This window comes from Mesoplodon mirus (assembly GCF_964341445.2).
Source record: "Mesoplodon mirus genome assembly, chromosome: 3".
Lineage (NCBI taxonomy): Eukaryota > Metazoa > Chordata > Mammalia > Artiodactyla > Ziphiidae > Mesoplodon > Mesoplodon mirus.
The window spans coordinates 160,980,252-161,006,520 of record NC_138978.1 but is presented as its reverse complement, the minus strand read 5'-3'; the positions used below and the strand labels follow the sequence as shown (position 1 = coordinate 161,006,520).

At 46.1% G+C, this 26,269-nt stretch overlaps 1 protein-coding gene across 3 annotated transcripts in view; it reads left to right on the top strand.

Moving 5' to 3' along the window:
• CACNA1E (calcium voltage-gated channel subunit alpha1 E) overlaps positions 1-26,269 on the top strand; it is a gene marked incomplete at its 3' end in the record, with an annotated part of 300,753 nt that overhangs the window by 253,414 nt on the left and 21,070 nt on the right. For all 3 annotated transcript variants that reach the window (XM_082612461.1, XM_082612460.1, XM_082612459.1), the window contains 12 exons: positions 1,366-1,462; positions 3,855-4,015; positions 4,544-4,681; positions 5,517-5,718; positions 6,527-6,691; positions 7,310-7,420; positions 10,950-11,033; positions 11,785-11,910; positions 15,453-15,518; positions 19,839-19,930; positions 20,461-20,626; positions 25,577-25,704. In XM_082612461.1, coding sequence (XP_082468587.1) covers positions 1,366-1,462; positions 3,855-4,015; positions 4,544-4,681; positions 5,517-5,718; positions 6,527-6,691; positions 7,310-7,420; positions 10,950-11,033; positions 11,785-11,910; positions 15,453-15,518; positions 19,839-19,930; positions 20,461-20,626; positions 25,577-25,704 — 1,536 coding nt within the window. The remainder of the gene's footprint in view (positions 1-1,365; positions 1,463-3,854; positions 4,016-4,543; positions 4,682-5,516; positions 5,719-6,526; positions 6,692-7,309; positions 7,421-10,949; positions 11,034-11,784; positions 11,911-15,452; positions 15,519-19,838; positions 19,931-20,460; positions 20,627-25,576; positions 25,705-26,269) is intronic.

Sequence of the window (26,269 nt, the reverse complement as noted above, 5' to 3'; positions counted from 1 at the left end):
AAGTAAAAGAGTTTATAAAATATACAAAGCCCATGGATGCAAGAGGCCATTGATATCAATGTGATACTTTTGGGTTATCTATATTCAGATCTAGAACTGAGTAAAAGCAACTTACAGATCATGGATTGTAACCATTTAAGAGGGTCTCAAAATTCACATTCTAGGCAGTCAGCATTCCATCAAATGTCTTCCTACCTTGCCTTGTATGAAGGAATGGATGGCCTTCGATCTCCCTATTTGGAGGATGGGTATGGCAGGATGGACAGGGTGAAAAGCAGGCAGAAGCCTTGTAGTTCCCATCTGATGTTCTAGATGGATCCCATTTCCTCTGATAGTTGGTGTCATGGTGATCTGGGCCAACGTGAGGAAAGAACCAGAACCTGAGCTCACTATTTAGAGTCTCATTTTCTACCATCTGCATGTTTTACAAATTGCAGTTGTTTGACTTGAATGCAAAGATCTCAGGGGATGGGCAGGGTGGAGAGAGAAATGCAGGTTGATTTATTCATTTCCTTCCTAAAAATAGAAAGATGTATTTTGTCTACTAGGAGCAAACATTTCCGAGAGGCTGAAGAGGGAGGGTCGTTAGCTGTAGGGCAAGGATAAAGGTGGGCGTGGGCTGCCGTTTGGGCCTCCTCCAACTGCAGGCTCTCTGCAGCTCGTGCTAGGTGCAGAGGGCTGGAAATGGGAAGGGCCTGCTGGAAGAACCACTCACACAGAGATAATCGGGGTGTGAGCCAGAGTCCTGGCTAGAAGCCTGCATGACATGCTCTCTCTGGAGCCAGCAGCCCAGCACAGCACGGGTGTCATGTCCCCACCAGCCTTCCTTACCCTGCTCTCCCCTGAACTGTGCAGAGGTGACAAACCTAGAGCTGAAGGAAGGATTAGGTTGAGTCCTCTGATGAGACTTGCTCTCAACCATGGCTCCCTATTCAATTCAGCAAATACTATTTGAGAGCCTTCTACTGAAGACTCCCTAGGCTAGGCACCATGCCGGTCCACAATGGGCTACGGTCCTGTTCCCTAGTCGATTGATCCTCCATTTCCATTTGGTCAGTGTGGTCATGAGCAGCATTGCTCCGGCTGTTAGGGGTAGGAAGTGTTGATTAACATGTGTGCATGGGTGCCTCTGTGGTGTACCTGTGTCTTCCTCTTTGTATGCATGAGTGTGCGTGCATATGAGTGTGTGCACACTGGGGAGTGATTGGAAAATTTTCCCAGAGGGTGGTGTTTGGGGTCTGCTCTGACCCAATTTCAGGCCTCTTGCCCACCTCTTTCCCCCTTCTCCCTGTTGTTAATGTAGTAGTGTGACTGTCACTTTAACGCTCCCCTGTCCTGTGATCTCCCGGGACTTCTCCCCTGCAGAACCAACAAGGGCCGGGACATCAAGACCATCAAGTCCCTGCGGGTGCTGCGGGTGCTGAGACCGCTAAAGACCATCAAGCGCCTGCCCAAGCTCAAGGTAACGTTCGCCAGTTTCTTCCCATCAGCTCCCCTTCATCTAGAGAGAGCAGCCTAGGTGGCCTGCTTTGGGAGAATTATTTCTGGGGATATTCTTTTTGCTCACACAGAGACTGAGATTCTTTTCATCTGCTTGAACTAAGGGTCTGAGTTTCAAAGGAAAATAACCAATATCCTAAGAAATCTATCTCTAAGGACTTTGGCCCCACCCTCTGTGGGAAGTCATAGGAAGAACCCTGTGTGGCTTTATCCTGGAGCCTCCTGTGTCATTAAGGTGGGTCAGACACCAGAATGGAAGGAGCATGAGCCCTGCGTGTTGTGGTCTGCATACTAGGTCAGACCAAGTCACCTGGGCTGGTTTCTCTCCTCATGATTCTAGAGAAAGAAAGAATCTTCTAGCCCTGACCCTTCATATTTTAGAGGCCAATAACTTGCCCAAGGACACAGAGTCATTTTTTGGCACAAGCAGAGAAGAAATGGGAAAGTGAGCTCACACAACTAAGTTCTCCCTGTTGCCAGGACCTGTGTCTTCAGAGGTCTATTATCTGGGTTCTCCTGCCCTCTGACCTGCTCACCCACCCTGAGCTCCTTCCCTGAGCCTTCCTGCCCTCAGGTTGCTGGCTTGTGGAACCTGCCTCTCCCACACACATCCCTTGCTGTTATGGAAGCTGAAGCCTCATGGGAGAAAAGTTCTTCCTTCCTGAATTCCTGTGAATGAGAGCCAGCCACCACCAGGGAGGGAACAAGGGACTCCCCTGCTCCCCAGTTCCTCTTTCACATTGGGTTTGCAGCACCTCTGATATTCCCCACCAATCCCTCCACTGCCACCCCAGCTGCTTCCCTTTCAGCCCTCTGGCTCTGCAGAGAGGTGTTAAACCAACCAGGTTGATCAAAGGCTTAAGACCACAGGAAAGTCTTTTTTGGAGGACCCCTAACTGGCTGAGACATGGCTTCCTCTCAGAGCCCAGGGCCCTGGCCTCCTGCATGGATTCCCGAGGAGAGATACTCATGCTCCAAAGGAAGTGTCCTCACTGCCTGCTCTCCTCCTCCACTGCCCTGCCTTCCCTCCTGGATCAGGCACCTCCCACGGTATCGGGAAATCTTTCACACGCTGTTCATTATAACCCTCCACCTGGTGACGGGCCCCAGCACAGGGCCTGGCCGGGGTCGGTGCCTGTGAACATTCATTCCTTTCTGCCTCACCCCCAGAAAAATATGGCCGGGAGGCCTGGGGCCCTAACCAATGTTGTTAGCTGCAGCCCAGGTCCACTGGTCTCCTCCTCTGAGCTATGTTGGGGTCCTGAGAAGAGCTTGGACAGGATGATGAGATTAGTTAACAGGCTGAAGAAGGCGACCCAACCTTGGTTAATTCCAACTAATTAGGAAGGGCTGGCTCTTTGCTCTGCAGCTCCATAACCTGAGGGAAATGTAGGTGGATCTGATAATTCCACGAGGCTGCATGTCACTCACATTCCCTGCAGTGCTGAACTAATTAAACCAGCAGTGTTCACCCAGCGCTGTGAAGAGGCAACCGCTCAAATGCAGCGCCACCATGGGGCTAGACTCTCCAGTGAGCTAAACCTACAAACCTAGAAAATAACCTAAAAATGGTTTGAAATGTGTTGAATTCCCATGTAACTCTTCATGGCTTAGGGCCTACAGTGGATTCTTCAGAAGGAGATTCACTGCCTTGAACTGAAGTGCAAGTGCCAGATTCTGTCCATCTGGTCCTCCCATCTCTAAGAGAGGGTGGCTCTTACCCCTTCCCACATCACCTGTTGAATCTTCATCCCCAGCACAGCCAGCTTTAAACTAGAGAACATTTACGTGAAGTGTGGAATGTAATTGGGGTAAATGTGTGAACTTATTCCAAAATATCATTAAAATGAACAAAGGTGATAGTTTATTATCACTCCCTGATCTATTTGGAAAGGCTAAGAGAAAGCAATACATATTCAGTGTATAAATCAAATCTAAGAATGTGCCCCAAATAGATGAAGTTACGGATAAGCTATTTAACGCCTAAAACAGGCTAAATGATTTCAAGGATCCCTTTTCTGGAATAAATTTCTATTTCACACTAAGTGGAATGCACGTAATAGGATTCCACAAAGGACTCCCTCCCCTGCCTGATACCATCTGGTCTCTACTGCTTTGGGTTTCCTTTCAGATTCAGAACATGTGTTCCCCTCCTAAATTATAGGTTCCTGCAGTCATGACCAGCTTAGAAAACAGGTCCGAATCCCATGAGTGTCACTTCTTACTAGGGTGATATCTCCTGGGGCACCTTCTCAGTGGGCTGGCTGGTGGTAGTGTGGGTCCAACTCAGCTGTAGGCAAATACACAGGCCATTCCAGGGATTCACACACCATGGCTCTTTTTTCTGTTCACAGGCTGTCTTCGACTGTGTGGTCACCTCTTTGAAAAATGTCTTCAACATACTAATTGTCTATAAGCTCTTCATGTTCATCTTTGCTGTCATCGCAGTTCAACTTTTCAAGGGCAAGTTCTTCTATTGCACAGACAGTTCCAAGGACACAGAGAAGGAGTGCATGTAAGCGCCACCAGCACATACCACTCACTTTCTGCTAAAGTGTGTTCTGCCAAGGTCCACTCAACCCTTTACAGATAGGTCTTTTCTTTCTCCCTTTCTTAAATCCATTCCTCTTTTGGGAAAAAAGGCAAAATAAGAAGTTGCTACATTTTGAGTGAGTACCTCTTTTGTGTCAGACATGGAACATAGCATTTCGCATCAGGTTTTAATTTTAAATCTTTCTAATGACCTTTTGAGATAGGTTTTATTTGGGCATTATAGGTGTGGAAGCCTAAGCACAGGAAGTTTAAGGAAGTTGCTCAAGGTTATACAGTGACTAGTGAAAGGATTAGGATTTAATCTTCCATGTCTGTTGGGCACCAAATCTCATTTTTATTCCATGATAATACACTGCCTTAATAAAATCCCCTCTTGCTTGCGTTTGAATGCTGATAATTACTACTGTACATTATCGAAGTCCCTAGAATTTCTTTGCTCTTCCATGAGCTATAGTGAAGAGGTTCTGGTTCACTTCTGCTCTGGTTTTAGAGGAAACTATGTAGATCATGAGAAAAACAAGATGGAGGTGAAAGGCCGAGAATGGAAGCGCCATGAATTCCACTATGACAACATCATCTGGGCCCTGCTGACCCTCTTCACCGTCTCCACAGGGGAAGGATGGCCTCAGTGAGTGATTGGTTTGGCTTGGCATGCTTGTCTATGAGCTGGGCTAGGGCCATGTGTTTGCCTTGAGAAGTTGATTTGAGATAAACAAGGCTAACCCTTTGTTATTGTACCAAGGAAAGTAAGTGGTTATGAGTAGGTGAGACGGGCAGGAGAGAGGAAGAATGAAAATCCTTCAAGCAGGAATCAGGAGGGAGCTGGCGAAGTCAGGGAAATATTTGAAACACAGTGTTTCAGCCCATGATCAAGGAGGTGAATAGAGCCATCTGATTCCTACAGAACAAATGAGTTTTGAACAGCTCTCCGCACCGTAGGAGAGTCCCTGAGGATGGTTTTAGACAGAATTATCCTCCGAGTTGGCCCTGGACATGAGGGTCAAGGGTTAAGGATGAGGTGGCAGAACCCAGAGATGCTTTCTGTGGTCATACCTCACATGTCAAAGACAACAGAATGCGGTTTTTATGCTGCTCGTAGCTGCAGGCTTATTTTTTCAGAGACTTGGCAGTAACCAAGACACCACTTTCTGGTGGCAGCAAAATGCCAAAGGGAAATTCAGGAGTCTCTTGGTACTTTATGACAACCTCAACTGTAAAGTAATGTCACTCTGGTGTTTAGGAGTTGGATGCATGATGGCACCGGGGCTAGAAAGAGCAGTGGATTGGGGGTCACTGGACCTCCACCAGCTTGGTTGTGGAGCCCCAAATTCACGGAGGATCCACAAAGTTTAAAAAGTCAGATAAGAAAATACAGTAGATGGCACATCTGCTAATGAAGGCTTGAGTCACAGCAGCTGCCAAGATCGCCGTCCACCATCCGTGCCCTCTCATTCTGTCCCCAGAGTTTTGCAGCATTCTGTCGATGTGACAGAGGAAGACCGAGGCCCGAGCCGCAGCAACCGCATGGAGATGTCCATCTTTTACGTGGTCTACTTTGTGGTCTTTCCTTTCTTCTTCGTCAACATCTTTGTGGCTCTCATAATCATCACCTTCCAGGAGCAAGGGGACAAGATGATGGAGGAGTGCAGCCTGGAGAAGAACGAGGTGAAACGAGGGGTCTGGAGTGTAGGGCAGGGGTGGCTCTGGAAAGGACTCTCAGACCAGCAGTGTTAGGAGGAAGACAGAATGCTCTCCACTTTATTGTGAATTAGAGAGAGAATTAGGGGGAAGTGAATTAGCCAGTCATTAAATAAATGTTTTTGGAGTGTCCGCTCTGTTTAAAGCCCAGGTATGAGACACAGAGAACTGGGAGGGATGTAAGGTGTTCAAGATGCAGCCCCTACGTTTATGTGGCACATCATCTGGAGGTGGGGGTGAAAGACGTGTGCCAACATTATAACGTTAGCACGTCTCCTTCCCTTCCTGCATCCCTCAGTGGTGTATATTTGCTGTAAGGGCAGGGAACCTGTCTAACTTATTACTGATTTTGTGGTAACAAGTGTAGTTCTGGCACATTGTTTTTATTCCTGGAACTGAACTAGAAATTGTTAGAGTCTATAAGAGAAATGCAAATAAAGTGCTATGGGAATGCACAGAGAGATAGATTTTTACTTCTGACTGTGAGCTTCCTGCCCAAATATCTAAGTCTTGTGCTGTGTAAAAGGACATTACTAATAACCATCAAGTCCTTACCACATGGGACTGAACCCTTCTAGTTCTGTGTATTCAGTTAAGGTGACACCTCACCTGTAGCTTTGTCCAGATAATTTCTTTTGCTGCTTTTACCTCTGCTTGCCCAGCCCTAGCCTCTTCTCACACACCGTCCTCTTCTTCTAGCCATCTAACAGAGAGCTCACCAGTGTGCGAGGTTTAGGGACTCTGAGCTTGGCTAATCAGTGTGACTCTCCTGCAGAGGGCGTGCATCGACTTCGCCATCAGTGCCAAACCACTCACCCGCTACATGCCCCAGAACAGGCACACCTTCCAGTACCGCGTCTGGCACTTCGTGGTGTCTCCATCCTTTGAGTACACCATCATGGCCATGATCGCCCTGAACACCATCGTGCTGATGATGAAGGTGAGAAGGTGGTGGCTGGGAGGTACTCGGGCAGGCTGAGCCTTGGCAACTGTCCCCTCGCAGGCACTTGTGTGTGTGCCCGAGACACTGAGAAAACACTCCAGCTTACCCGTCTGTTGCCTCCTCACCTACTTTTCCATCGTGGAATTTCTCTTTCATCTTGTCTCCATCAACAGCCCAGCCTTTGGGTCTTTGGGGCAAAATGCAGTGAAATATATAGTAGCAGTCCAGGAACTCTGAAAGCAAAGGTTGGTGATGGCAATCAGACGCACACAAGGGTGGAAGTGTCAGGAGATGTAGATGATCATGGGGTTCTAAAAGAGAGTCGGAAGAGGTTTTTAATACGAAACGGTAATGTAATTAACTCTAGGAAATGTTTCTGCCCCTCTCACCTTCAGCTCTAGGAAGACTGGTCATTTTGCTAATAAGACCTGTGTTTTCCTCTGTTTTGTTTTGCTCCATAGGATGTGTGCTTCTCCTCTCTAGCCCTAGATGACTGTCCTCCTGCATCATGCACCAGAACGTCCCCCAAGGGCAGGGACGTGAGATGGCCAGCCTCTCTCATGGACCCTCTCACCTTTAGGGGTTTGATTCTTTCCTCTTTTCTCTTCCTGGCAGTACTACTCTGCTCCCTGTACCTATGAACTGGCCCTGAAGTACCTGAATATCGCCTTCACCATGGTGTTCTCCCTGGAATGTGTCCTAAAGATCATTGCGTTTGGCTTCTTGGTATGTCATGGAATTGATCCCGGCATCATTCTTGTCTTCCCTTCTGTTTGGGTACATTCCCAGCCTTTGTTGGAAGGGAGGGCGGTCACCGCTATTCCAGAAAGGGTTCGCACACCTGCCCACCTAATTGTGGGCTTGTTTCGACTGCTCAGAAAACTGCCATAGAGACAGGATGATGTGTGAGGGTGTTAGGAGAAAAGACAAAGAGAACCAGATCCCCAGCTCTGTACCCATCTAGTCATCAGCTCTGTTCTTGTCAAAGTCTGTCAGTTGTCAAGGGGCGACGATCATTGAGTCTTACTAGAACTTAGTAAGATTTATCTGTCAGGAAGAGCAAAACAAGGATTGGACTAATAAATCTGAGTGCTTATTTACTGGTGAAAGGTTTAAAATCTTATAACTCAAATGGGAAAATATCTGTCCTGCTTAGCCTCAAACATAGCAAATAATAGATTTTACCTAGTAGTCCTCCTCCCTTTAGTTACATGAAGAGTAATTTCTGCCACTAAAAATAAATGTTTAGTACTTAAGCTTTCAAAGGCTAATGGCCTTTAAAGTGTGTGTATGAGAGAGAGAAAGAGAGAGTGAGTAAGTATGGGGTCGGGGGGGGGCAGTTTCTGGAATTGGTTTGGGGAGGGTTGGGTTGAGTTTTTCTGGCATGAGTCCTCCTTCTACTTCTCCTCAGCTACTAATTATAGTTGTTTGGCAGATTCTCGCACCTGCTATCAAGAGTGTTAAGCAAACCTAGCCCTTCACTTCAGTGTCCTGTCAACAAAATAATCCTCTCTGCCACCCTTGGCTCAGTGTTTACAGTGAGATCAGTGGGCTGCAGATAAACCCACCCAACAGCTGTTTCATACTTATTTTGTGTGTGAACTACCATTTCAAATTATATGTATACGGCTTTCCGTGCAATAAGAGAAACTCAGCTGATTATCTGACTATGGGTTTGTCTGGTGGCAGCTTGAACAGGGACTCTGGCCTCGGCTTGATGGTTGTGAGTGTTGATGGTGGGGATTGCTTCTGGTTTCCTGGTGGTTCTTTGAAAAGTCATTGATTTGATGGTTTGGGGAGGAGAGTTGAAGGGAACCCATTGCAGGTGGCTGTATTGTTGTTGTTTGACTCCCTTTTGAGTCTTGGAGAAATAAAGAAAAGTAAACTACCAGCAACAAAGATGCCATTATAATACAGTCTGGCCCTGAGCAGGAGGAGCAGGGGGTGGGGGAAGCCTGTGTACAAACAGGGAAAGTTTTTCTCTGCATCTTGATTATTTGCATGTTGGATTGACATCATCTGTGACCGAAGTCCCCAATTCTGTGTCAAATTATGGTGAATGCTGAATACATGCTTATGGGCTTAACTAGATGATTCGGCCCCAAAGCCTGCCTCCTTCCCACCTTAACCCCCGTATTTTCATTCAAGGTCTAGAAGCATTGTCACACTATAAAAGGCACCACGAGTCCCGAATAAGTCTTTTCATTGATACAGTACTGTAGATTTTCAGAACGCCCTAACATATACTGTTTTGTCAGATCTTCTCAATGACTCTGAAATAGGCATGGCGGAAGCTGTCATTATCGTTGTTGTTATTTTAAATGAGGAAATTGAAGTTCAGAAAAATTGTGTCACTTTCTGAAGAATGCAGAATAAAAGGCCGTAGAATTGGAAAGTGGAGTGGGAGTAGAAAAGGAAGGAAGAGGAAAAAGAAAGAGGGAGAGAACTGACATATATTGGTTGTCTACTAAGTACCAAAAGCTTTATGTATCATTCATTTTAGCTTCATAAGAACTCTATTAGATGGCCATTATGGTTTTCTTCTTATACGGATGAGCTAGGGCTCAAGAAGATTCAGTACTTTGCACAAGGTTACTAAAAGGCAGAGCCAGTGTTCAGATCCTGGTCTCTCTGGCTTCAAAGCCCACACTTTGTCCACCATAATCTACTAGTCTGTACTATGCTATGCTGTGCTCTACCATACTGTATTGTAAGGCCTCCTCTACTGGAATCTAGGGCTTCTGTCCCCTGAGAGCTAGTTTTATATTCTAGCTCTTATATAGGGACCTAACCAAGAATTAGGAAGCTCACCCCAGGTTGGTAATAGGAGAGCACTGAGAATTGAGGGACTCAGAGACTCAACTTGACCCCACTCCTGAGGTAGTCATCCTTAACAACAGTGAGTTTGTGAGGCTGTGTGCTTAGTTTCTGTACATGCCTGGCAGGTGCCTATGACTTTGGAATCAGACAGGCCTTTCTAAGCCTCAGTTTTCTCATTCATAAAAGGAGGATAACAATAGCTGCCATATAGCCTTAGATACTGTGTGTGTGTCCCATGAGGGAGTATACCTAAGGTGGCTAGTCCTGAATAGGTGCTCATAAACGTACCTTCTCTCTCCCCAGGACATTTCTCTCTTTATCGCCTATCTCTACCCATTCTTCTTGCTAGCCCTACCAGTCAGTAATTTATGAGGTATTTATCACTACCTACTTAGAGCATCCATGGGAGGAATACATGAACTGAAAGAATGCCAAGGGAGGACCTGGCACAAAATCTGGCATGTGTAGCAAGGATTCATGAATGCCAGTTGTGGGGATGGAAGAGGGTGTGTTTTGCAGTGCTCTGAGGGTCTCTTACAGGAGGTGCCACCCAAGGGCAAGTGGGTAACGTTTGGGAGTCCCAAGTGTTCTGTTTCTTTTAAGGAATATAGTCCAAGGTCTGTTTTCACCGGAGCACTGGAAATGGGAGCAGAACCCATTTTCTCTATTAAGCTTAATGTTGGCTGGCTGGTGCCTTATCCAGGTCCTTTACTTCTTCGTTTCCTTTAACCCACTCATTCTATTACTGCTTCCTTGTATTTTATTTAGTTACACCTCCTCAAAAGGTGTAACGGAGCAGGGAAAGAGGGGAAAGATGAGTTTGTTCATCCTACTGCCAATCAGAAGTTGGTGTGAAAAGGCTCAGTGGAGTTAGGAAGAGATTTTTGACACATCTTTGATCTTTAGTCACTTAGGACATCTCTGTGACTTTTATTGTTAGTTGAAAGTCAGAATTGTATATTTATAGGGTCACATGATACTATATAAATAATAATTTAAAAGTTATAGAAAACCTTAGAGTAATACTGTAAATAATTTTATTGTCTTGTAGGTGACAATTATGATCTTTCATTTTTGGACATCAAAATGTTCTAGGCCACAAATCTCTTTCTTACATATTTTTATGTAATTTTACATTAAAAAATCTTACATTTTTCTAATGTAGCTTTTTAGTGACAGCTTCAAAAACAAGGTCTCCAAATAGTGATGAAACTGCTTCCCAAATGAGAAACGCTCATATTAGTGAAGGAAAAAACAGCATTTTTGGTTAGAAATAGGAAACTAAAGCCAAAGTTAGAATGAACTTGTCCTGGAATTGACAAGTTTTAATTCCAAGTGACAAAGTTATGTCATGAAAGATGTGTTTTTTTCCATTTTCTCCTGTGTTTTCTTTTCTTTTTTTCCTGATGCTCCCATGGCTGCATTCACTTGGCAGAACTATTTCCGAGACACCTGGAATATCTTTGACTTCATCACCGTGATCGGCAGTATCACAGAAATTATTCTGACAGACAGCAAGGTGAATGGCTCCTTGATCCTTCTCTTTAGGCTTGGCCCTGGAGTTGCATTAAAAAAAAATTCTCTGCACATTCAGTCCATTTTTAGCTCCACAAACCCAATGTGCAGCCCCCTATTCACTTCCTCATTCCTGAGCTTTTGCCAGAAAATGGGAACATTAGATGGTGCTGGATCTCATGGAAGGCTTGGTCCCATTTGCACGACTCAGATAGCAGCCATCCAATGGGGGTGAATGGGATAGAGGGCCCAGGAGAGGCCGAGTGTGCACAGTGTCCTGCTAGATTCTTTGGGAGACACAAAAGAGGCACAGGGTCTTCGCCCTCAGAGTTGTTAGACCTGAACTGTTTCCCTGAAATGGTTCACCCTAAGGAAGACTTGGAGAGTTCATCACAAGTCTTTGAATATTGGAGGGCCGTCATGTGCAATAGAGATTGTTAGGTCTGCCCTCTGGCATCCAAGTGCAGAGTTAGGACCACTTAGAGAAGACTGAGGAGGCCAGTTTTATCAGTTGTATATGGGGCATCCGTCTGTGGTACTTCCATGCCTTCCTTCTGGGAATAGAGGGCAGGCCTGGGGAGGCTCTGAGAGATGGTCCCCACTGGCCCATCAGCTGAAAATGGGGTTAAAAACAAAAGACAGCATCCATGTTCTATTCTATGATCTGAATGAGAGATAAATACACAAATACCAGTGCTTAGATGTTCTAAATGACCATAATGTCACTAATGATATGTTTCCTTTTGATCCACCAGCTGGTGAACACCAGTGGCTTCAATATGAGCTTTCTGAAGCTCTTCCGAGCCGCCCGCCTCATCAAGCTTCTGCGTCAAGGCTACACCATCCGTATTTTACTTTGGACCTTCGTGCAGTCCTTTAAGGTAAAGGGCACAAGCTCCTCCCCTCTGAGGGTTGCAGCGGCCCTGTCACATCAGACAGCACACCAGGCAATGCAGCATGATTCCACAAGTCCCCTCACCTCTGGGGATGGGCGTTTGTCAGAAGCATTAGATAAACACAGCAGTTCTTAGTTACAACACAACTTGGCCAGGCAGCGATTAGCTTATGACTAATTGGCTAGAATCTCATGCTAAAAGATCACCCCAACTTTGTAACTCAGTTACCTTCTCTGTCCACTGAGGCAGGGGGCTCGTTTTGTGAGGTGTGCTCCCTCCCAAGGTATTTCAATATGCCCTGAGCAATCCCATCCACGGGCAGAGCCAGCCACCTGTAGTCACATATCCTCTGCATTTTTCAGGGATTCGTCAGTGGCTTTATTTCACAGAACGGTTTTTCAAAGGACTCCTTGAGTTGTGTTTTATAACAAGATGATTCATACCAGTCCCACCCATGTCATCATTAGTGTGTATTTCCTGAACCACTGAATATATGCCATGCTAATGGTTACCTCTGCATCCCACAAACCAGTAGGGTATCTGGGCAAGGTTAATATGGTGAGCTTCTTTTGAATGATCTCATGGAGCCATACAGAGATGTACATGTAATAAACAAGTTAAAAATTGATACCTGAGATCCACTTTAATGGCAGAGACTTCCAGTAAAAGAAGTTTTCCAAACATATTTCACTATCTTCAAGCTCTAGCAAATATAATTAGTTTGTTTTTCAGCTTTGGGGGACATCAATGCTGCTCAAAAGCCTACTCTTTTCCTCCTATCAAAAAGAGTCTTACAATGAATGTACTTTAAAAATATAGTTGATGAAATTGATTCAAAGATGAAAAATCATGAATTTATTGAATTGCCTTCTTTATTTTAATTGTTTGTACATTTTAATTACAAATTGAACTAAAGAAAGCTTGTCAGTGAATTCATGGTTTCTTGTCCCTTGAAAGGGACTTCATGCCACACCATCATGACTGATTTACTTCTTCAGCAAAGTCCTGGGGATCTGAGATGGGAGGCCAGTTGTAAGGATGCTCAGGGTCGCACGAGCAACCTTGACATTTTTATTGGATTCAGATAATTGTTTGTTGCTATGACTCCCACAGAGGTGTCACCTCAATGAAAACTATTTCTCCAAAGCTCAATAACAGGAGAAATCAAAAACCTTAGCAAGAATTTACCATTTGAGTCTCGGGTGGATCTGGATTTAGAATTTGAAACACAAGATGGTCTTAAAATCTTTTTATAGAGGCCTGTGCAACAAGTTACAGTTGTTAGTGAGTCTCTTAAGAAATATGTGTCAGCCTGTCGTATTCTCATGATCACTGATTCTCTGTAGAAGTGTATACTATCGAGGGTAAAGAAAAGCATGTCAAAAATTGATGACCAAATGGTTGGCTTATTCCAGTGAATAGAGAGAGAACAGTGAAGACAGCTGAATCTGCCTCCAGGTGACACTGTGATGGATGGGTGCAGCCCTGAGACACAGTGTAGAAGTTGTTTTCTTGAAGCTGGTTTAATAAAGGCTGCCTGTGCGCATACACAGCAGAAAGTAACACTGTGTAAACAGCGTTGCCCCTGCCTCTACCTTCCCCAGCCCCACCCTGAGCATCACCCAGTTCTCCACCACTGACCCCTACTCAGTTCTTCTGTCTTCCTTATTTTGTGTTGGAATTTACAACATGACAAGAAGAGAGATCAGGATGACTGTTTGGTCCTCTCCTCAAAGCTGGGAGAGAAACCTGCCTCCCTACTCTTTCCTTTCAGCAGATGGTGTCTTCACCTGCCCCCTTGGGATGTAGTCGCTCCTCACAGATCTTAAGAATCAGCACTCCACTGGAGAAGGGATTCTCCCACCAACTCTCAATTGCATTTTTTATACATTTATTTATTTATTTATTCATTCATTCATTTATTTATGGCTCGGGTCTTCATTGCTGCGCAGGCTTTTCTCTAGTTGCGGTGAGCGGGCGCTACTGTTCGTTGCGGTGCGCGGGCTTCTCATTGTCATGGCTTATCTTGTTGTGGAGCACGGGCTCTGGGCGCACAGGCTTCAGTAGTTGTGACACGTGGGCTCAGTAGTTGTGACTTGTGGGCTCTGGAGCGCAGGCTCAGTAGTTATGGCGCACGGGCTTAGTTGCTCTGCGGCGTGTGGGGTCTTCCCGGGCCAGGGCTTAAACCCGTGTCCCCTGCATTGGCAGGCAGATTCTTAACCATTGCACCACCAGGGAAACCCCTGTATTGCATCCTTTTTTTTTTTTTTTTTTTTTTTTTTTTGCGGTACGCGGGCCTCCCACTGCTGTGGCCTCTCCCGTTGAGGAGCACAGGCTCCGGATGCGCAGGCTCAGCAGCCATGGCTCACGGGCCCAGCCGCTCCGCGGCATGTGGGATCCTCCTGGACCAGGGCATGAACCCGTGTCCCCTGCATCGGCAGGCGGACTCTTAACCACTGTGCCACCAGGGAAGCCCCCCTCTATTGCATCTTAATGTTATCCTTTATTCAAGTTGTAAAAGTCTCCCAGGGCTCTTCATTTAGTTAGCTTTATTGATAAGCTCTGCCTGGTTCATGCAGTCTGAAAGCCTTCAATTGCTCTCTGGGGAGTTGTGCTGTGCACACTCGAGAGAGAGTGGAGACTTGGAGTTGCACAAACTGCCAGGGAGGCTTCCTGGGTGGTAAAGCAGAGGGGCTTCCATGTCAGCACTGAGATCACCCCAGAATTATAATGCCCACCCTGGCCTCCAAACCAAACTGCCCTGTGTCTCCATCCTCTCCCAGCCACCAGGGGCAGTTCCCTGCCTCCTGTCTCTTCCACTCGCCCTTTCACCCCCATCAGTAAAGTGTTGTCATCCCAGAGTGACAGTTAACTTGCACAGTATGGAATTTTGTGTCATGTGGCTTCATGGCAGGGTTTTGTGATGGCTCACACTTTGAAAGCCTTTTTGGAATTTTGCGTGACACAGAATGAAAGGTCAGGACACTTCAACATCGGAAGAAGATGTTTCATCAGAGCTTGAAGGAGCCTGCTAGGAACTGACCAGCAGCTGAGACCCCAGCCATTTCATTTTGCTTCCAAATGCTCCGTTATGGACCTCACATTGAGCGAGGGTTGGGAAGGGTAATACAGGGATTTGGGAGCCAAAGCTAGATGCTTGCTGTGTAATTTGCATCACAACTGCTCAGGTTATTAATATTCTGCATACAGAGTGGGATGAATCCCAATCCCAAGAAGTTTTCCCAGCTCTCCCTTGGATATATGGGCCACACACTTGTGGGTCAGGGAATATTCTCGACAGAGGGGAAATTACAAGCCTCTCTGGGGCCACCAGCTTACATATCTGTCAGAGGATGTGGACATCTGCAAAAGTATGGAATCCCCAAATAGAACATCCCGGGTAAATAGAGAGCCCCAGCCCTGTGTTTTAAGTCAGTCTCAGGACAAGAGACTGCCCGTGCTGCAGGTTGTTGACCCTGGAGCTGCCTGCCTTTAAATTCATGGTCGTGTCTCTGCTTTCTTTCCAGGCCCTCCCCTACGTCTGCCTTCTGATTGCCATGCTTTTCTTCATCTATGCCATCATTGGGATGCAGGTGAGAGGGTGCATCAGGGTTCTGGTGGGGGACACTTGTTGCCCAGGTTGTCTCTGGCTTTCTAGCCTCAGCCTACAGGATTGAGATCCTTTCAAGAATCCCTTCTTGCCCTGAGGCTCACTCCCAAGATCTTGTTGCAGTATGACCTTGGGCATTCACATGTGCAGGGTTCCCCACTCGGGTTGCCCAGGTGGTCAGGGTGGTCTGATACAGGGGCTTCCTCTGAGGTTGTCAGGTCATGGTGCTGCCTCATAAGCAGCTGGACTCCAGTGAAGATGACACCGCCGTTCTTAGCCAGAGGGGTTTCCCCCACGAGGCTAAGGATAGGGTGAGGCTCGTTGATGATCCATATCTCAGGACCCTCCCATATTTGAGCCAGACCTAAAAGAAGCTCAGGTGGTGGTTCTTCTGCAGACAGCAACACAAAATGTATGCGAGTTACATCCCAAATGGCTGAGATTGATGCCCTAAGACCCACCACTGGGAAGAGCTCAGAGTTCCTGGCAGTGTGCCCAATCCTCAGGAAACCCAAGGGCCACATTCCAGCTGATGCCTGTCAAAAGACCACGCAGGTCGCTGGATGGTTCTCCTTGGTTACCACATCCTTTCCAGTTTCGGAATTGAGAAGTGGATGAGGTTCCCACCCTGGGTACTTATGCAGGTAACCAGAAGCCCGCTGAGCAGAAGAGGCCAAAAGATCTTTCAAAGGCAGCTGTCATTTGTGGTGGGTGAACTCCTACCCTAAACAACCAGCAGCACATCCCATGCACCTGTCTAGTTGGACACACAGGCTCTCTGCTGGGCTCCGAGAGGCTGATTTTCTGACTTGGAGATTTGGAGACTAAACCCCAGCGTAGGACCTCAGCCAAGTGGGAGTTTCTGCAGTCAGGTGGTCTGGCTGCCTTGAACGGCCAGCTGCCTTCTCAGTGGTGGCTGCCATCTGGAGCCACTGCATGCATCCCCCAGGCTTGACATGTCAGCAGCCCTTTCGAGCGCTTCTCTGAAATGTCTTCTTTTTGTTCCTCTCTCTTGCCTGCACTTCCAAATTTTGTTCATCTTCTGATCCCATTACTGGAGAGTTTTATTCTCCAAAAATACAATAGAATGTCAAGTGTCAAAAAATGTGAGATCTGGTTGAAAAGTAATGAGTTCTCCTTCACAGAGGATATTTCGGTAGAGCTTTAATGATGATGTCAGAAGTGGGTGCAAGCTGAATCCCAGCTGAAGTGGAAGATTGGCTTGATGACTTCTATTAAGTCCATCCAAACTCTCAAATATTTGATTCTAGAATTAAAATGTTCTTGAATGGCCAAATGAAACTTGATTAAATTAGGGTTCTTTTTTTTTTTTTTTGGTCCATGCTTAAAATAGTTCTTATCCCCTTTTCATCTTCCAGCAAAATAAACTAGAACAACACCATCTCTAATACTAACCTGTTAGTAATACTACTGATGATGATGATAATACCATTTACCATCACTTGAATTCCTGAGTGTTCCAGACACTGTGCTAAATAGATATTCTTACCCACTCCTGCCTCCCTTTCTCTCCCTCACTTTATCTCTCTCCCTGCAAATATATATATTACACACACACACACACACACACATACACACACACCACACACACACACACACACATACACACACACCACACACACAAGATACATTTCTGATGTATTCAGGAATGATGTGAAAATGTTTATATGTGGGTTTCATCGTCTCCACTGTTGCTTAGCGTGGTTAAGTAACTTGTAACATACTCAAGATCTCAGATAGTAAGTGGGAGAGCTGGGTTTAAATCTCAGCTCTGTCTGCTCTGCAGCCCATGTTCCTACTGCACTGCAAGTTCTCTGCACTGTCTCTTTTCCCGCCAACAAGCAAATACAAGTATTTCTCTGACCCTTTAGTGGGAGATAGGAGTTCTTCAGTTGTGAAATTGCGATATTTACAATAACCGCAATGTGTAATAATTTATTGCCCTTAGACTTATTTCCAAAAAATAAGATCACTGCTTCCATTCCACCAAGACATGAATGCCATTCCCACTGTGACTTACCTTTAGCTGGCCATCTTCATCCTGTCCCATGACGGAGACCCCACACCACACACAAAGCAGATACCTAGCTTGTACCTAGAAAGGTTGTGTCTCATACAGTCATAACAAAGCAGAGGGAACCACACAAACAGAAAAGCAAAAGGAAAGTAGACAAGCATTGGAAAGATATAAATAGCAATAGGAGGTATCTGTGAGAAGCACCATTATTCTGAACTTTCAAGGGCTTCTTAGAAGAAGAGAGCTTTGCAGAGAAATCTGAAGATGGAAGGAAGGAGTAACTTGCTGGGTTTGGGAGAGTCCTGGAGCTACAGGCTTCCAGTCTCAGCTCCACCACTGACCAGCTGTGCAAACTTGGTCAAGTCACTGAACCTCTCTGGGCCTTGACCCCATCACCGGTGCAGTAGAGGAGTTGGATAGATAGCTTTACAGATCCATTTTAGTTCTAAAGTTCTGTAATCCCAAGTGAAACAGATTTAAGCCTATACTTTCATTAAGTGTTCCGATGGGTCTCATCAAACCTTCTTTCTCTTCTGTACCCTTTCCTTTTGATGTAGGAGATTTGGGTTAATGACAAGGACTAAGTGAAAAGCTTTTTACAAAGGTGGAAAAACTTAAACACCACCTTCATAATAAATATACATTATTGGCTTGACAGTAGTTCCTTGACTATTACAGACATAACTTTTGTAAAGTCACAGTGTGCCCTCCAGCTAGTTCACGATTGGGTAAGGTATTCAAGAATGTCGTAAAGAGGAAGACTAATGATGGCTTCAGGAGTGTCACAGGGAGGAAATACACTGTAAGTTGTGTGTGTGTGATGAATCAGGGATACATTATGGATTTTGAGTTAAGTGGGTGTAAAGAAAGACAGAAGGGGATGTGAACATGGGCAAGGATATATGACAGTTTCCTCCTGGGGCATCCAGAACTAGGTTTGATTGTTTGGGTGGGATTTTTTTCAGTGCTACTATTTGTCTGACTGGGGGCCCTCAGCCTTATCTCCCTCCTTCCCTTCCTCCCCAGCACTGCCTAGCTTGCCACCTCCATTCTCCCTGAGAGACAAGTAGTATTTAGGTTTTGAAAATCAGCGTTGAGAACAAATTCCCCAAGCAGGTGTCAGTGGGAGCTATTTGAGCAAAATAGAAGAGACTGTTCCTCAATTGCACATTCTAGACACTGTTGGAGTGGGGGGGAAATGTGTTCCATTTAGCACATATTAGGTAAACTGAAGTAGGTTAAATACAGGCTGAAAATAATCTCAAAAGGCCAGAAAAGTGACCTGTAAGCCTTCGGTTGTACAAACATTGCTTCGTGAGAGTAGATCCTGAGATCTGAATCATGTCTGGGGAGGAAAGTGCACGTGTAAGGGCACCCTTCCCATCTAGAGAGACATGGGATCGACCTTCGATCCAGACAGCACTGTGTCCGAGAGCTCATCATTATTCACTGTAGATAAAGATCTCTGACTTTTCCCTCTTTTTTTCACATGAAGTTGCACAGTGACCTCATTCTAAGCCCAGAGACCCACAGCAGATTAGTTAACTCACTCTATAGCCAGATCTGCCCAAATCCGTTTTCTTTTTCCTTTTCCAAGTATCCAGTTTTCCAGACTTTCTTCATCCTATTGGCCTGGACTTGGTGTGTGTTCATTCTCATGGACTCTGGGTTATAGATGTATCACACTTCTGAGATGTGACTCTCTGGATGGGAACATATCCAAGGAAGATAGAGATACCCCTCTCTGACTTAAACTGCTTGCAAATTCCAGGGCAGCATCTGCCTATTTATCCTTTATAAGGGATAAATCACATCTTGTGCAAATACAAGTGTTCTCATCATTACCAGCTGAGACAGGAAAAGGTGGGGGGTAACTCGTTCCCTGCATGCCTATTATAGGGTAATGTCTTTGACGGACTGCTTGAGTACCATAGTGAGTAGGTATCATAGAAATAAAAAGACCAAATTAGGTGTGGGAGGAACTACACCTAAGCAGAATGGCTTTCAAAGATCTTGCCTTCCGTGGTCCTTGCAAGCATTCATCCTCTTGGCTTCACTGGAGAATATAACTCTTCCCGCATATCAGGCCAAGAACGTGGGGTCTACCAGCCTTCCTGGGTTTTGAGTTGTCTGCTTCATGGTTAGGCCAGTGGGAGGAGCCACGCATGTGAATTCACCAAGCCTGCAGGTGCATCTAATATCCTGCGCTGGACACATCCCACTGCTCAATAATGCTCAGGGCTTTCTGTTGTTTTTCTCATCCAGGTCTTTGGAAACATAAAATTAGATGAGGAGAGTCACATCAACCGGCACAACAACTTCCGGAGCTTCTTTGGGTCCCTCATGCTACTCTTCAGGTACCTGGATCCGTAACTGTGGTGGCTGGAGCTCTCCTGCGAGAGAGAAACAGTCGGCCTGCCTCTTCCGCCCGTTCCCCTTTGTCTCTGCTCACTCTGCTCCTATGAGGATAGACAGTGAGATGGGGGCGGAAGCAGGGGCAGGACCTCCGCAAAACTGCTCCGATGGCTTGACTTCTTTGACTCAGTAGTCAGTTTGCAAAATGCAGTTTCAGCACATCCTCCAGGGCTTTGAGAAGGGGAAGGTGAGGATGGATTGCAGGCCAGATTCCATTTAAGGGCTGAACCACGGATGACCAGGTTTACGTGGGGCCTTAGAGAGTCCCACTGCCCTCTCTACCACTGTCAACAGAAGATGGAGAGGCAGTGGGTGAGGTGGCAGAGCCCAAGAGAGACCTCACTGGTGCTCCATCGCACTCGAAGGAGGCTGAGCATGAGAGGAACCTAGATGGGTGAGTCGGGAAGAGTGCTGAGGAGAGTCTAGGACACGCAGACCTGCTGCTACTAACCGAGTTGTCTTTTGGGCTCAGGAGTGCCACGGGCGAGGCCTGGCAGGAGATAATGCTGTCGTGCCTCGGGGAGAAGGGCTGTGAGCCTGACACCACCGCACCCTCAGGGCAGAGCGAGAGCGAGCGCTGTGGCACCGACCTGGCCTACGTGTACTTCGTCTCTTTCATCTTCTTCTGTTCCTTCTTGGTGAGCGGCAGTGTGCTCTTGGCTTGAGATGTGGCCCAGTCCCCCCACTCTGATAAAAAGACGAGAGGTTCGCGTCGGTGTACGTTCGGCCACAAGCCCCAGCCCGTGATGAGAAATAGGTCCTCCTCAAGGAGGCTCTTGGAGGCCAGGGTGGGTGACTTTCCATGGCTGAGAGATGTCTCTGCTGCTTCTAGGCGAGGACTGTGTGAGAAGAGCCAATGAGGGGAGTAGGCAGGGTTCCGGGAAGAGGGTTTTGAATATCACGTTGAATCAGTTGTGACCCAGAGTGAATCTTTCTCTTCTGTATCTCCGGTATTTTATCTCACAAGCAGGGTTCAGAATCTTTTCTCTCTCTTTTGGAGACCTTTGAACTGTTTGAGAAAACGTACTTTGAAACTATAAGGGGATAGCATTAATCAGAGTAGGATGATGACAATATACAATGTAATAGATGCGCGTCTCTCTTAGGTCGCTATGTTTGGTGACAGTTGGCCAGCTTGATAGACATGAAAGGATATGACTGCTTTGGGCGTTAGTAAATACTGAGTAATATACGTGCCACACGCCCACCTATAAAATAGTGAGAAGCCCTAGGTGCCTTCTTAATTCTTTCTTTGGGAGAAAACATGACTCGGCACAGCAGCATCCAGAAATCTCTACCCTGCACAATCACACAAGCGGTGATAAAGACAATAATGGGCAAGGTGCTACCACCTCACTGAAAGGGTCAGTCTGGCGTTTCTGGCCACCCTGACGTCCCTCAGCTCAGCTTCACTGCTGATGCCACCGGCTGCACAAAAAGTCTAAAACTAAAGCAATGCCACTTAAAAGTGGTCAGCTTCATGGCTGGGAATCCCAAAGTGAATTATTTGGTGTCCAGGAATTTCTACCTCTTTAAAGTGATCCCAAGGGGACTTGCCATGTGTCCAGCTGTCAGGTGTGGGGAAGTGGCTAACAAACAGACTGGTAAGGGTGGTGGGCAGGCCGATGTAGCAGGGGTTGAACTGACCGGAGACTTGGGGAGCCCACATTGGCGTTGTTGCTGTTCTAGCCTTGGCCAAGGCACCTTCCCATTTGTGACTTCTGTAAAATGGGAAGAAAAAGTACTTGCTGATAAGAGTATTATTGGTATAGTGAGCTTATACATGTGTTCCTTCTCATGGATGTGAAAGGTTTTTTGATGAAAAAAGAACAGAAAATATTATCTTATTTAGAAATAGGGAAGTATAATCTATAATGAAAATAACTGCCATGAAATTTAGAATGATGATATAAATTGGAGTTTTTTATTTATTCATTCCTGTATTCAGTACTTTCAGCACATTTTTATTGAGTGACCATTAAAAGGTTCACACTGAGCTAGACACTGGGGTGAAGCCGTCAGTGAGTTTCAGTGCATCCGTCACCTAGAACTGAAAGGTGAAACTCATACAGGAGTATCAGCGCTTATCATAGGGGGAAGTGGAGCATATAAAAGGCCATGCAGACATCTTCATTTTATCCTACATCATTTAAGTGTTTAATAAATATTTCAAAAGAAACCAAAGATATAACTGGAAAATTAATTAGCGACTATAAAGGTACTTTTAGAATTTTGAGATGGAGGCTACTGCATAATTCACATTAATGTTATTTTTATAGAGGCTATATTCAGTATGAGATGATCTGCTTTCAGATCTCAGCCCGACACTGACTCTGTGACCTTGGGCAAGTCACACAGCTTCTCACCTCAAGCCAACCACTCTAGAAAGATTTACCGATGCATTGGGATGTGCCCAGCTATGTGCTTGGAGCTAAAGAACACAGATGTGTATAGGAAGCACTTGTGTCCTTGAAAGGCTGCTGGTAATTAAACCCGCTTCACAAAAGGTTAGAGCAAGCATTAAACGTCTGGTAGGTGTGAATACGCACACAACGCTATAGAAGACTATGCAAATGTAAAGCAATAATAATACAAATAGTTTTTGTTAACATTAATAATAGGTATCCGGAAAGGAGTGTAAAGAAAATGTGTTGATACAATCGGCCCTATCTGCGGGTTCTGCATCCATGAGTTCAAGCAACCTCAGATTGAAAATGTTAAAAACAAACAAACAAAAAATTCCAGAAAGTTCCAAAATCCAAAACTTGAATTTGCTGCATACCAGCAATTATTTACGTAGCATTTACATTGTATTAGGAATTATAAGCAATCTAGAGATGATTTAAAGTATGCAGGAGGATATGCATAGGTTATATGCAAATACTACACCATTTTTTTTGCGGTACGCGGGCCTCTCACTGTTGTGGCCTCTCCCGTTGCGGAGCACAGGCTCCGGACGCGCAGGCTCAGCGACCATGGCTCACGGGCCCAGCCGCTCTGCGGCATGTGGGATCCTCCCGGACCGGGACACAAACCCGTGTCCCCTGCATCGGCAGGCGGACTCTCAACCACTGTGCCACCAGGGAAGCCCACTACACCATTTTTTTTTATTTTGGCTGCTCTGCATGGCTTGCGGGATCTTAGTCCCCCCAACCAGGGATTGAACCCAGGCTCCCACAGTGAAAGCGCCAAGTCTTAACCATTGGGCCATAAGGGAATTCCCAGTACTACACCATTTTATATAAGGGACTTGAGCATCTGCATATTTTAGTCTCTGGGAAGGTCCTGGAACTAATTCCCAGCAGATACTGAGGGATGATTGTATATGGAAACCCCTTTATAACCTGGACAGTGATTGAATAAATTCACTGTGGCTCCATCACAGTGACAGAAAGAAAAGTGCATGCTAGGATTAGGTTCAGCTGCTCGAAACGGAGCTCCTCAAATAACAGTCGCTTCACCAAGAGGGATGTTTATTTTCCCGGCATGTTAGTAAAGCCTGGAAGAAGGCAGTGACAGTGTAACCAGTGACTGGTTACAGTGGCTCCACAGAGTGGCTGGTGCCCCAGACCCCGTCCCTCTTTTTGCTCCCACACTTCCAGGGAGTGTCCCTCAGCCTCATGGTAAGAGGATGGCTGGATTCCAGGCATCCACTTCCATTCTAAGCAGTAGAATGAAGGAAGGAAGGGAAGGGAGGGAGGGAGGGAGGAAGGAAGAGAGGAGACTGCTTATTAGGATGCAGCCAGTAGTCTCTGTTGCAGAGAAGACTCCCAGCAACTCCATCCTGCAGACTTTCTCTTTATCCTGTGTATCCTGTCTGCATATCTGGTACCTCCACCCACCCAGCCACTTAACCTGGGAATCAGCAGCAGAGGCTCCTATTCGCTCACCTCCACAGCCAATTCATCTCTGTCAGGCAAGGTTCTTTCACTTGCAAGTGGCAGAAAGTCCAGCTGCATCCGACCTAAGCAAAAAGGGATTTTATCAGCTCATATAAATGAACAGTCTGGCAGGACAGGCTTAAGCAAGTTTGATCTGGGGCTCAGATGACATCCCCAGGACCAGGTTTCCTTCTTTATTGACAGATCTCTTCCCCAGGCTTCTGCCTGTGAGCTCTTTTCTCCAACACCTCCAGTCCTTGGCTCCAAGACGGCTGTAGCAGCAGCTGTATACCTCACTCCCCACATATTCAAGGCCAGCAAGGAAGAACAGGTCTCTTGCTCAGAAGATTCAATGACATTTTCTTGGCCTTGATTGGCTCACCAGTCACTGTAGCCCAGGGGGATGGGATTCAATGGCTGGTTGAGGCCTGGGTCATGGTGGTGCCCCACTAAACCATATTAACTGGGAATAGGTAAGGGGTGTGTCCCCAGGAGACCGGAAGTACAGTATATGGGTGCTGGATGGCCAGGAAACAACAAAGAAGTGCTGGTCACTGTGGTCGAGGCCTGTTGAGTCTACCTCCTTAAACTCTCTATCCAGGATGCTGTCCTGGCACTGGCTTGGTTCAGGAGCATTGCAAAACTCTCCCCCTGGTCTCCTGCCCACCTTTCACACCTTCCACATTGTGACCAAATGTTCTTTCTGAATGCACATAGCCCTTGGTCTCTCTCCTAGTTTAAACCCCTTTAGGGGTTCCTGTTGCTTCCTGTATAATCTGGATACCATTATATAGAGCCCCACAAGCTATAGCCCACAAGCCAAATCCAGTTTACCACTTGTTTTTCTATGGCCCATGAGCTAGTAATGATTTTTACATTTTTCAATAGTTGAGAAAAAAAAATCAAAAGATGAATAATATTTTATGACATGAAAATTATATGAAATTCGAACCCATACTCCTTTTTGTCCCTGCTGTACATGCTTCTTTCATGGCTCTTAAAAAAATCTGTAACATTTGTATGTTTCCAGCACATCACAGTCTCTGCTAAATACTAAATTTCTTTAAGAATATTCAAGTAACAACATCTAGTGAACGCCTGCTGTGCCTTAAGCAACGTGCTAGTTACGGAAATGTATCTCGGACCAGACCTTTCTTAACTCCCACCACCAGCACCTGGAGCTCTGTCTGGAACACAGTAGGTGCACAATAAATGTTGTTGAACAAATAAGCGGGAGAACAGGATCTTGGAAGCACTTAAGAGCCGTGAACAGCTTCAAGCTGTCGCACAGTGAGCCCTTCATCCGCTATAAGGCATCCCACCAGTTCTCTCATTGGCCGCTTTGGGGAGCAAGGATTGGGGAGGGAGGCTGGAAGGGAGACTTGGTGTCGGGCCTTGACTTCCTCTAGCCTTTGAGACGTGTTGCTGCTGCTGCTCCCTCTGCTGCTGCACTAACAATTAAAGAAATTTAATAACAAAAGCGACTGAGGAGTACTTTGCACATATAAAGTGGCATAGGAAAGTGACATCATAATGCACGCAGAATGACGTGTAGTTCAGTCGTGAAAATGCTGCGTTGCCTTCAGCAGGATCAACAGTGCTTTGGTTAGGAGCTTCAGCCTTACAAGCTTCTGAATTCTTTAGTTGCCTTGAAGCCTGTTTTTCTGCTTTGGGTTTCTCCTAACTCTTCTCCCCCTTGCCCTCCAGATGCTCAACCTGTTCGTGGCCGTCATCATGGACAACTTTGAGTACCTGACTCGGGACTCATCCATCCTGGGGCCTCACCACCTGGACGAGTTTGTCCGTGTCTGGGCAGAGTATGACAGAGCGGCATGGTGCGTAGGCCTCTCGGCGCCCTCCGTGAGGCCCATATCAAGGGCCTCTGGAGTTCTCAAGGAAGAGGTTGGAATTGGAGCCACCCATGCTTGCCTGTTAGAGAAGGAGAGGAGATTCCTCTTGGTTGTGGCCCGTGGAAGAGGCCAGGTCCTCAGACTGGCTCTGGGATCCAGCCAGTTATGGGCCACTTAGCTTCTTTATCTTCCTTTCCCCTCTCTTTCCTTCTGTGACAGGCTTTTCCCTTTCTTTGCCTATCTCAGTACACAGTCTGCACCTCAGAGTGTTTGAGTCAGTCCCTAGACGAGGTTCCAAAATGGTTAGTGGACCCCTCTGAGTCACCAGGGGGGTTGACAAGGGTTTTTGGGGCCAGCTGGACATCTGGCCACCATGGTCAGTGACATTAGTCTTTTCTCTCTCTCATCCCTCTCAAAAGGTACAGTTTCAGATAACTCTGAAATTATATAAAAAAGCAAGCAAGTTTTTCTTCTAACTGCTTACATACTTGTGGATTTTTATTGCATGGAACTGAGTTAAATGGCAGGAATTTGTGGGGATGACCTCCCT